This window comes from Cherax quadricarinatus, chromosome 40, assembly GCF_038502225.1.
Source record: "Cherax quadricarinatus isolate ZL_2023a chromosome 40, ASM3850222v1, whole genome shotgun sequence".
NCBI lineage: Eukaryota > Metazoa > Arthropoda > Malacostraca > Decapoda > Parastacidae > Cherax > Cherax quadricarinatus.
The window spans coordinates 20,166,045-20,178,787 of NC_091331.1; the positions used below are offsets into that span (position 1 = coordinate 20,166,045).

Here is a 12,743-nt window from a genome sequence, read left to right on the forward strand (position 1 = left end):
GTGATACACCAATAAAGGCTTCACTTTGCAATCACCACTAGCACTGGCACACATCAACAGAGTAAGCCGGTCTTTCATAGGCTTATGTCCTGGGAGTGCCTTTTCCTCCTCAGTAATGTAGGTCCTGCTTAGCATTTTCTTCCAAAACAGGCCTGTTTCGTCTCAATTAAACACTTGTTCAGGTTTCAGTCCTTCACTGTCTATGTAATCCTTGAATTCCTTCACATATTTTTCAGCTGCTTTTTGGTCCGAACTGGCAGCCTCACCATGCCTAATCACACTGTGTATGCCACTATGATTCTTAAATCTTTCAAACCAACCTTTGCTGGCCTTAAATTCACTCACATTACCACTATTTGCAGACCATTTCTTTACCAAATCGTCATGCAACTGCCTAGCCTATTCACAAATGATCGCTTGAGAGATGCTATCTCCTGCTATCTGTTTTTCATTTATCCACACCAATAACAATCTCTCAGCATTTTCTAACACTTGCGGTCGCTGTTTCGTAATCACAGTTGCACCTTTTGCAAGAACAGCTTCCTTGATTTCCGTTTTCCTGGTCACTATAGTAGAGATGGTTGATTGGGGTTTATTATACAACCTAACCAGCTCTGACACACGCACTCCACTTTCGTACTTTGCAATTATCTCTTTCTTCATTTCATAAGTCATTAGCAACTTTTTTCTTAAAGGGTTGGCACTAGAAGCTTTCTTGGGGCCCATGGTGACTTATTTTGCAGAAACAAGCACCAAACACAGTGATAATATGGATAATATGGAATGTACCGAATGTATCCTTAGATGCGCGCACACTGGCTGGCTTGTAAACACTGGCACACACGGGGCAGTTCAGGCCACACGTGAACATGTCTCATACGAATCGTATCGAATACCGGGTTTTCAATCGAATACCGAGGAAATTTTTTTGCGATATAATGTATCAAATACCGGATTTATCGAATACCGATGCCATCGAATACCGGGGGTCCACTGTATTTGTATACTTGCATCTATAAAATGGGACAGTTTGTGGATGGGACCCAAGTCTAAATACAGTACAGTACTGTACTGTACAGGTACTGTACCAAAAAGTCATGATCACTGCTTACAAAAAGAAGATAAATGCAAGTGCAAACACTACAACTATACCAGGTCCAAGAAACTGGAGGGAGAAGGTACATCACTGATGACATCACTTTGAGGAGGAACATCAGAAGCAGCTGAGGGACCTGGAAGTGGATGCTCTAGGGATGAGAAAGCACTGTGCTGGATGGCTTTCTTGAATGTTTCTTCTAGTGTCATCTTAGTCAATAACAATGGTTTTTGTCGTAGCAGTCTCTCATCAACTGTAGTCAATGTTTTTCTGGGGTAATAATGCCAGAACAGCGATGGCTCATCAGCACTGTAGATTTGTTCTGCTGTTAGATTTTCATCAGCAACAATCTTGGCAAACATATCAATGAATCAACGAATTTCTCTGCTGCTTCACAATCAGCAGATGCTGTACCACCACTAAACCTAACTTCAAATATTTAATTCCGTACCTTTTCTTAAGTTATTGCAACCATTCTGCTGAATATTCACAATTACCTTCAACGTTCAGTTTTTCAAAACAGATTTTTGCTTGTTTCATGATCAGCATTCCACTGAGCAAACACTGACAAATCCACTTCATCAATTCATAATCGAGATCTTCATTTTGCCTCTCTGCAATGTTTTTCTTTATTCATTAACTTTTGTTCATCACTTTCAGCATAGAGCTTCAACAGTTTGTCTTATACTTCTGTTTCTTTAGGTCATTGCTTCTTTAATGGTTGTTCCAATGCCAAACTCCTCGATCAGATGCTTCACACTTACACTGCTGTCAAGTTTTAACAACTTAACTTTCTGTGCTTCCTCTTTTTCTTTTCACTATTACCCATAGGCCTTTTCAAAATTTTTCAAAAATATCTTCACACCAGAGCACAAGACAGGTGGTAATCAGTGAGTAATTGCTGCTGACAACAAACTGGCACTACTACAAATATGAAGCTCGTCTGTCTTGGCTCAACTGATGGAAGGAGCGAGCCTGCACTACGTCTTGCGCTGAATGATCCATTTGTGATGCATTATGTCAACACTTGAAAAACTTTTGGATTTTGGAATTTCTAATAAAGGTTTCTCTACTGTAGTACATTACATAATCAATATTTAATAAATTAACCACATTTATTTTCATAATTCCATAATCTGTACATTGAATAGGTAATCAAAATTAAGTGTTAAATGAAGCTCTGATTTCAATCTGTACATAAATGTAGTACCCTCCAGCCTCTAATCTTTCAGTATAAATTGAGTGATTTTTATGTCATGTTCATTATGGTCAAACTGCATATTTATACTTTTGTTTACAGTACACAATTTTGTTATAAATTCTAGCAACACACTGATCTGATGTTTTATTTACATACTTTGTTCAGGGGATAGTACTAAATCTGTAAGGGTCATATAGCACTTGGGGAATGGGAGGCATTCAGGTTTTATCCAAGGAAGTAGAGGATAAGTCCCATTCCCTAGATCAAGAGCCTCTCACTGGCATCAAGGGACTTCCCTGAGAGGCTCATCTGATGCTTTAGATATCAGTAATCGTTGACTTACTTTCGAGAAATTCCAAGCCCTGCCTTCAGAATTGCATCCATCCGAAGAGATGATACTTTAGTCCTTATGTCACGGAAATCGTTGCCTGACTTTAATTCCACATCATCATCATCATCTTCATCTGAAACCTGTTAGGATAAAAATTTAATCTAACCCTTACAGATAAAAAAAATTGTAAATAAATTAAACTTCATATAAACTAGTTTAAAGTAAAAGTAAAAAACCCTTCATTGAATAACTTAATGATGATTGGGATAGCTGCAATTAGTATTACTTTCCTGAACAGATGAGTTAGAAACTACACTTAACTATCCTGCAGCCAAAAATATCTAAAATGTGCATCATTACAGAGCTAAAGAAAATTGGTCATAATCAACTTTAAAATGTGCATATATTAGTCTCATTTAGCCTCACCTGTGCTTCATGTATATGTAATATTCCAACCACAAATCTACAGTGTACAGTATATACAGCAAAACAAAATGTAGGGTTAGGAGCACCAGTAAATCATTGCAGCTTCTGAAGCAAAATTACACAGATTAGTGCCTTACTAGATTTTATTTACATTTACAATTGATGAAATATTTGTCAAGATTTGTTCAAGTTAGATAAGATTTCTTAGGCCAGAATACTGCATGAATTACACTACCACAATCAAATAAATTTCTGGTTTTGACAAACAAATACATGTACAAGTGTAGCTTTTTTTTTTACAGATGTGAAGTGCTTATTTATTGATAACAAATGGTTACAGTGCTGTGAAAAATATATCCATTTTCCATCTCTAAATTTATAATTTCCTATTAATATGTCTAGACAGATTGGCTTCTAAGGTAGTTCAATCAAATAACATTGTAGAATTAAGTACAGCATTCACTTCATTATAAAAGGCTGATCCATTAACATTCAACTAGGTTAGTTCCATCATAAATTGTTATACACATTATATACTACATACGTATATATATACTATATGTATAAACTGCTCATGACATCAGTGAGACTATCCTTTGTTTTCCATTTAGTTGCTAATCAACAATATCAGAAAGTTTTACTGGCTCCTTAAGAGTAATGTTGCCATAATTTTATAAATTTTGCACCAATCAGAGGGTGGTTAAGGTGTAATAAAATGAAATTTCTGATATGTTCAATAGAAATTACTGTACAAAACCTAAACTGATACTGCAGAATAAGCTATAGGTAATTAATCTTAATGAATACAAATTACAGGACAGAGAAAATACAGAACAAAATCTGCCAGGTCAACTGACTTTGAAACAATGGACAAAATCCAATGGCTACAGTATTATCTATTATTGTTATAATGATGGCAAAACAATCTCTCTATTGACCATAATTGCCATTACTGGCCACCTGCTCCCCCTAATTAGTCCATTATATTGAAGGTTTACTATCTTGTGGAGTGCAGATATAATTCCATGAATATGGAAACTGAGGCATTAAAACCCACAATTAAAGGGTATTGTCAATGAAATTCATCTCTACTAATGATTAAGGTATTGTAGACTTATTAATAAAATGGGATGAATGCCAATTACACAACATAAAATTGAATAAGATCATTTACATAGCTTCATCTCCAGTCAACTCCATCTGCCAGGAGAGACCGTGCAATGACAAATGCCACGAGAGACACACACAAATTTACTGAGCTCAACTAGTTAGTGCTAGTTGAACAAGTGATGTCAGATCACTCTGGTGTTATGGGGCATGATAACCACAATACTTTTTTATTTATTTATTATTAATTTGGACATGATACATAGATGTACAAAGAAATAGAGTGGTTAAGTGTAACATGCCAAAAGCCCCTTGTATGAAGAGCATTATGGGCAGGCTTAAAATTAACTTAAGATTAACTAAGCAATGATATATTCAGTGGTAAAAATTATAGTAAACAAATAACAATTAAGCACAAATGAGTATTTCAAAGACATGTCATATGGTCATTTGTCGAGTTGCTGTGCATACAATAGAATGGAATATTCTATTAGGTAATGTAATTAAAAAAAAACAAAGTTTGATAGGGTCACAGGTTATACATTTATGAGATACAGTTATTCAGTATTTATTTAGTTGTGGGTGAGTAAGTGATTTTTAAGAAGAGACCTGAATTTATAAACAGACAGTGTTTCTTTTATATTCACAGGTAATGAATTCCAGATTTTTGGGCCTTTTATGTGCAATGAGTTTTTGCATAGTGTGAGATGAACATGAGGAACATCAAAGAGTGATCTGTGCCTTGTGTTATGGTCATGTGTTCTGTCGAGGTTGGTAAGGAGACGTTTGAGGGGAGGGTTTATATCCGAGCTAAGTGTTCTATGTATGTACAGTGGACCCTCGCCTAACAATATTAATCCATTCCTGAGAGCTCAACGTTAGGCGAAATTATCGTTAGCCGAATTAATTTTACCCATAAGAAATAATGGAAATCAAATTAATCCGTTCCTGACACCCCAAAGTATGAAAAAACAAAATTTTTACCACATGAAATATTAATTTTAATACACACAAACTGAAGAAGACATGTACAATTACATGACACTTACCTTTATTGAAGATCTGGTGATGATTGATGGGATGGGAGGAGGGGAGTGTGGATGGCGTTAATGTTTAGAAGGGGAATCCCCTTCCATTAGAACTTGAGATGTCAAGTCCTTTTCCGGGGTTACTTGAGAGTCACTGGACCTGTCGCACAATATATCTGTTCATAGAGGCCTGTACCTCCCGTTCCTTTATGACATTCCTAAAGTGTTTCACAACATTGTCAGTGTAATAGTCACCAGCACGGCTTGCAATAGCTGTGAGGGTGATTTTCATCAAAAAAGGTTTGCACTTTAAGCCACAGTGCACACATTTCCTTAATCTTTGAAGTAGGCAACTTCCTCAATTTCTCTATCCCCTCCTCCGGAGAAGTTTCCTCAGGTCTGGCCTCTTGCTGTAGAAGATGATCTTGCAGCTCATCAGTGGTTAGTTCAACATTGCCCTCCTCCACCAACTCATCCACATCCTCCCCACTAACCTCCAACCCCAAGGACTTTCCCATTGCCACAACTGATTCCACAACTGGCATAGGCTTCTCAGGGTTAGCCTCAAATCCTTCAAAATCCCTTTTGTCTACACATTCTGGCCACAGTTTCATCCAAGCAGAGTTCAAGGTCCTCTTAGTCACTTCCTCCGAAGCCTTACCTATAATGTTTACACAATTGAGCATGCTAAAGTGATCTATCCAAAACTCTCTTAGAATCAATTGAGTTTCTGTGGTCACTACAAAGCACCTTTCAAACATAGCTTTTGTGTAGAGTTTTTTGAAGTTTGCAATGACCTGCTGGTCCATGGGCTGCAGGAGAGGAGTGGTACAGTATTAGGAGGCAAAAACTTCACCTTAATGAAGCTCATGTCCCCAGAAAGTCGCTCTGCCACGTCTGAAGGATGACCAGGAGCACTGTCTAATACCAGGAAGCACTTAAGGTCCAATTTATTTTCCAGGAGGTAATTTTTCACAATGGGGGAAAATGCATGGTGTAACCAGTCATAGAAAAAGTCCCTAGTGACCCATGCCTTACTGTTTGCCCTCCACATCACACACAAATTAGCCTTGAGGACATTGTTTTTCCTGAACACTCTGGGAGTTTCAGAGTGATACAGCAATAAAGGCTTCACTTTGCAATCACCACTAGCATTAGCACACATCAACAGAGTAAGCCTGTTTTTCATAGGCTTATTTCCTGGAAGTGCCTTTTCCTCCTGAGTACTGTAGGTCCTGCTTGGCATTTTCTTCCAAAACAGGCCTGATTCATCACAATTAAACACTTGTTCAGGTTTTAATTCTTCACTGTCTATGTACTCCTTGAATTCCTTCACATATTTTTCAGCTGCTTTTTGGTCCGAACTGGCAGCCTCACCATGCCTTATCACACTATGTATGCCACTACGATTCTTAAATCTCTCAAACCAACCTTTGCTGGCCTTAAATTCACTCACATCACCACTAGTTGCAGGCATTTTTCTAATTAAATCGCCATGCAACTTCCTAGCCTTTTCACATATGATCGCTTGAGAGATGATATCTCCTGCTATCTGTTTTTCATTTATCCACACCAATAACAGTCTCTCAACATCTTCTATCACTTGCGATCTCTGTTTCGAAAACAAAGTTGCACCTTTGGCAAGAACAGCTTCCTTGATTGCCGTTTTCTTGGCCACAATAGTAGCGATAGTTGATTGGGGTTTTGTGTACAACCTGGCCAGCTCAGAGACACGCGCTCCACTTTCATACTTAGCAATGATCTCTTTCTTCATATCCATAGTAATTCTCACCCTTTTTGCTGTAGGGTTGGCACTAGAAGCTTTCTTGGGGCCCATGGTGACTTATTTTGCAGGTGCAATCACTAAAAACGCTGTGATAATATGAAATGTTCTGATTGTATGTTTGAGTGCGACTGCGGTGGCTGGCTTGTAAACATTGGCACCCATGGGACAAGTGAGGTGCGCTCAGGCTACAAGTGGACGTGTCTCAAACGGAACGAATCGCGTTGGGCGAGTTTTTTAGCGCTAGCCGAGGCTAGCCAGCCAGATTTAACGTTATGCAATGCGTTCGTTAGGCAAGGGTCCACTGTAGTAGGTACAATAATAAGTATGGATGTTTTGTATAGTGAGTAGGTTTAGAGTTCTGAATATTGGTGGAGTGTGCTGCCTGTTGTGGAAATTTGTTATCATTCTGACTGCAGCCTTTTGTTGGGTAATTAATGGTCTGAGATGGTTTATTGTTGTTGAGCCCCATGCACAAATTCTATAGGTGAGGTAGGGGTAAATGAGTGAATGATATAGGGCCAGGAGGCCTGACTGTGGAACATAGTACCGTATCTTCGATAGTATGCCTACGGTCTTGGAAATTTTCTTGGAAATTTGTAGTACATATGTTTGAAATTTGAGTCTATTATCAAGGTGGATTCCTAAGAATTTTCCCTCTGTGAGTTTTGTGATAGGTGATCCGTTTATCATTATGTTAAGAGGGACATCTGTAGCTCTGTTTCTAAACTGAATGAAGTAGGTTTTGTCAATGTTGAGAGTAAGTTTGCTAGTCATCATCCAGGTAGATATTTTCTGTAATTTGGTATTTACAGTATTGGCTAGCATGACTGGGCTTGGGTGAGAGAAGACGTATGTAGTGTCATCTGCAAATAGTGTGGGTTTGAATAGCTGCTATGCATTTGGTAGGTCATTTATATAAATGAGAAAGAGAAGAGGGCCAAGGACACTTCCCTGTGGGACACCAACTGTAATTGGCTGTGCGGAAGAGTTTGCTCCAGTTGTGTACACATATTGGTTTCTGTTGCTGAGGTATGACTTTAGGTAGTTGAGGGAGTGCCTTCTTATACCATAGTGTGACAATTTTATATGGAGCAAATCATGGTCGACTGTATCAAAAGCTTTATGTAAATCAATGAGGTGTAATATTTAATGTCAAAACAATACTGCGTTCAACATAGTAGTTTTTACAACTCTTTCTACTGATAATTCTATGCCTTACTTGTCTTCCAACTTTTGTTATGAGTTATAGAATTCAGTGTATTATAATTGCCAGACTCTTCTCAAAAACCATCTACTAACCCTAAACTAAATATTCAATACTCAGTACTTAAATTTACCAAAAAACTCCCAATTACCTAAATCTTAACATTTCAAAATTTAAATACCTAAAGTTCATACATAACTTAATACTACACTGTAGAATAAATACCTGCACAAAACTATAATGCTTTACACCATATTGTAGCATTCTCATACTGTAAACTACTTTCACCAACGCTGAATATTATATTCCAATAATATAACTTAAATATTTACTATTGACATACACAACCTACAAAATACTTTCAAATTGTCCCAATGTAATATCCTCAGATTATAACTTGATTGTAACTTACTGTCTGCTTAAACAAACTATGATCAATTTCTCTAGTATTAAGTAGTCTGTAAGCCATTAATTTAGTCTGCCCATAATGCCATGGCATGATAGTAGCTCTTGATGCATTGCAACTCATTACTGTAACTACAGAATCTCAATGTAAACTTGCAAAGAAATAAAAATTGTATTGTATTGTATACAGTATTTGCACTACATTGTAGGTACCCCAAACTGTAAAACCAATGATCAATATAATTATCAAATGAATGAATTTTGTTTAATTTTGCCATTCAATATTTCTTTCTTTTATCATGAGAACATAAGAAAGGAGGAACACTGCTGTAGGCCTGTTGGCCCATACAAATACAACCCACTAACAGAATATTTGCCCAACCCACTTTAATTCTACCCTAACAATAAGCACTGGTAAATCCACGATATATCAGATCACTTTTTAGTTGTACCTACTGTACGAGTAAAAGGTAGCTGAGATACAAGAAATATAGAAGCAGCAAGTAAGAGAGAGGTGAAGGTTTATAAACTAAAAGAGGAGGCAGTTAGGGTAAGATATAAACAACTACTGGAGGATGGGCTAGTGAGAGTTTAAGTAATGGGGTCGAAGATGTATGGGGTAGGTTTGTGTATGTGATGTTAGAGTGTTCAGCAGAAGTTTGTGGTTACAGCAAAGTGGGTGCAGGAGAGAGGAAGAGTGACTGGTGGAATTATGATGTAAAGAGAGTAGTAAGGGAGAAAAAGTAAGCATATGAGAGGTTTTACAGAGTAGAAGTGATGCAAGAAGAGAAGAGTATATGGAGAGAAAAAGAGAGGTTAAGAGAGTGGTGAAGCAATCTAAAAAGAGAGCAAATGGGAGGGTGGGTGAGATGTTATCAACAAATTTTGTTGAAAATAAGAAAAAGTTTTGGAGTGAGATTAATAAGTTGAGGAAGCCTAGGGAACAAATGGATTTGACAGTTAAAAATAGGAGAGGAGAGTTATTAAATAGAGAGCTAGAGGTATTGGGAAGATGGAGGGAATATTTTGGGGAACTGTTAAATGTTGATGAAGATAGGGAAGCTGTGATTTCATGAATAGGGGAAGGAGGAATAACATCTTGTAGGAGTGAGGAAGAGCCAGCTGTGAGTGTGGGGGAAGTTCATGAGGCAGTGGGTAGAATGAAAGGGGGTAAGGCAGCTGGGATTGAAGGGATAAAGACAGAAATGTTAAAAGCAGGTGGGGGATATAGTTTTGGAGTAGTTGGTGCTATTATTTAATAAGCGCATGGAAGAGGGTAAGGTACCTAGGGATTGGCAGAGAGCGTGCATACATGTATTTCCTTTGTATAAAGGCAAAGGGGACAAAAGAGAGTGCAAAAATTATAGGGAAATAAGTTTGCTGAGTATACCTGGTAAAGTGTATGGTAGTCATTAATGAAAGAATTAAGAGTAAGATGGAGAGCAGGATAGCAGATGAGCAAGAAGGCTTTAGGAATGGTAGGGGGTGTGTAGACCAAGTGTTTACAGTAAAACATATAGGTGAACAGTATTTAGATAAGGGTAAAGAGGTTTTTGTGGCATTTACGGGTTTGGAAAAGACGTATGGCAAGGTGGATAGGGGGCAATGTGGCAAATGTTGCAGGTGTATGGGAATAGGAGGTAGGTTACTGAAAGCAGTGAAGAGTTTTTACGAGGATAGTGAGGCTCAGGTTAGAGTACGTAGTAGAGAGGGAGATTATTTCCCAGTAAAAGTTGGCCTTAGACAAGGATGTGTGATGTCATCATGGTTGTTCAATATATTTATTGATGGGGTTGTAAGAGAAGTGAATACAAGGGTCTCAGCAAGAGGTGTGGGGTTAAAAGATATAGAATGTAATACAAAGTGGGAGTTGTCACAGTTGCTCTTTGCTGATGACACTGTGCTTTTGGGAGATTCTGAAGAGAGGTTGCAGAGGTTGGTGGATGAATTTGGTAGGGTATGTAAAAGAAGAAAATTAAAAGTGAATACAGTGGACCCCTGATTTACGATATTAATCCGTTCCTGAGAGCCCATCGTAAGATGAAATGATCGTAGGTTGAATTAATTTTCCCCATAAGAAATAATGGAAATCAAATTAATCCATGCAAGACACCCGAAAGTATGAAAAAACTTTTTTACCACATGAAATATACATTTTCCTACACACAAAAAGACGGATACATACACAATAGTAGAGTAGTACATACACAATATATATTGTGTATGTACTACTTTACTAAATGAAGAATAAATGACACTTACCTTTACTGAAGACGCAGCAATGACTGATGAGACACTGTGTCCTGGGAGTGCCTTTTCCTCCTGAGTAATGTAGGTCCTGTTTGGCATTTTCTTCCAGAACAGGCCTTATCACACTGTGTATGCCACTACGATTCTTAAATCTCTCAAACCAACCTTTGCTGGCCTTAAATTCACCAATATGAGCACTAGCTCCAGGCTTTTTTTTCTGTTCACCTGGGTGTTAGTCGACTGGTGTGGGTCGCATCCTGGGAGACAAGATTAAGGACCCCAATGGAAATAAGTTAGACAGTCCTCGATGACACACTGACTTTCTTGGGTTATCCTGGGTGGCTAACCCTCTGGGGTTAATTGTTTCTCGGTATTCTTGATAAGCCACACCAACAACAGTGCTACAGCAGCAGCAGCTGACTGTGGTGCAGCAGCAGCTGACTGTGGTGCAGCAGCAGCAGCTGACCATGGTGAAGCAGCAGCTGACCATTGTGCAGTAGTAGCTGACCATGGTGCAGCAGTAGCTGACCATAGTGCAGCAGCAGCTGACCATGATGCAGCAGCAGCTGATGGTGCTACAGCTCATGTCACTTGTAATTCCTTTATCAATGTCATTAATGTAAATTATGAACAATAGAGGGCCTAACACTGATCCTTGTGGAATGCCACTAGTGACTAATCCCCATTCAGATTTGACCCCATTATTGGAAACTCTCTGCTTTCTATTGGTAAGCCATGTGCCTCTATCCATGCTAGAACTTTAACTCCTGTACCATGAGCTGCCACTTTTCTTAAGTGTCTCTTGTGAGGTACTCTATCAAAGGCTTTACTAAAATCCAAATAAACAATATCATGTTCTTTATCACTGTCTACTGGCTTAAATGTTTTATTAAACAATGTCAGTAAATTTGTCAGGCAGGAATGATCTCGCGTGAACCCATGCTGAGATTCATTAGTCAAATTATGCTCTTCACGGTGACTTCTAATAATATCAGCTATAATCGATTCTAATAATTTGCCAACTATGGACATCAGGTGGAGTTTGTCGTGATGTTCTCGGTGGTCTTCGTTGAGATGGCCTTCATTGGAATGGTCTTCGTTGGGGTTTCAAGGAATGTCGACTCACCCTCGTCTGCCAATGCTTCCTTGGTGCTCGTTGTGACGTTCCCAGTAGACAACCCACATTCATCGGGTAGCACCAAAAGTGGGTTCAAAGCTTCCACAGTAGTCTTCTGGATCTTCGTTGTTTCTGCCACTCCAACTGTCTTCTTGATCTTCAGCTTCGTTCCATGTTGCCCGGCCACTGACCAGGTTCCCCTCTTGACCTGAGGACTCACAACAGGAGGATTACTACGAATCCTCTAGTTTTCCTCCGTCAATCATTGTATCTCGAATTTAGCAACCTAAGCTCCTCTTTATAATGATAAATTTTTGTATTCGTTTAAACTATAATTATAAATATTTCCATGAACAATCCGGTTTATTAATAAACAACCTTGTTTGTTGTATTTTACACATACACTGGTATGGTATCACAGTGCCAGCTGATGTAGCTGGGAGGTCACACTTGTGACTCTTACTAGGGAGGGCCCAGATTCAGTCCCCTGAAGGAGATTCAAGCCTTCAGTGTTCCACAAAACTGCATTGTCACATTTTAAGGAAAGTCACATTTGATGGGCTAATTTAAATTGTATTATGGTGGCTTATGGTTCAAGTTGTAGAACCTTTGGCTCTCATGTGAAGGACCCAGGTTTGATCCCATCATAAATGGAAATAACGGGCATTTCCTTATACCTGTTGCCCCTATTCACCTAGCAGTAAGTAGCAGGTACCTGGGTGTTATGTAAATGCTGTAGGCTGCATCTGGGAAAAGACAATCAAGGGTCCCTTGAAGGAAAAAGACAAATTT

The 12,743-nt window shown here is 38.6% G+C and overlaps 1 protein-coding gene across 1 annotated transcript in view; it reads right to left on the bottom strand.

Moving 5' to 3' along the window:
- The window catches only part of LOC128687141 (conserved oligomeric Golgi complex subunit 3-like), a gene marked incomplete at its 5' end in the record, with an annotated part of 164,123 nt that overhangs the window by 42,275 nt on the left and 109,105 nt on the right, over positions 1 to 12,743 (bottom strand). The window contains 1 exon segment of the mRNA XM_070092775.1: positions 2,641 to 2,768. Coding sequence (XP_069948876.1) covers positions 2,641 to 2,768 — 128 coding nt within the window.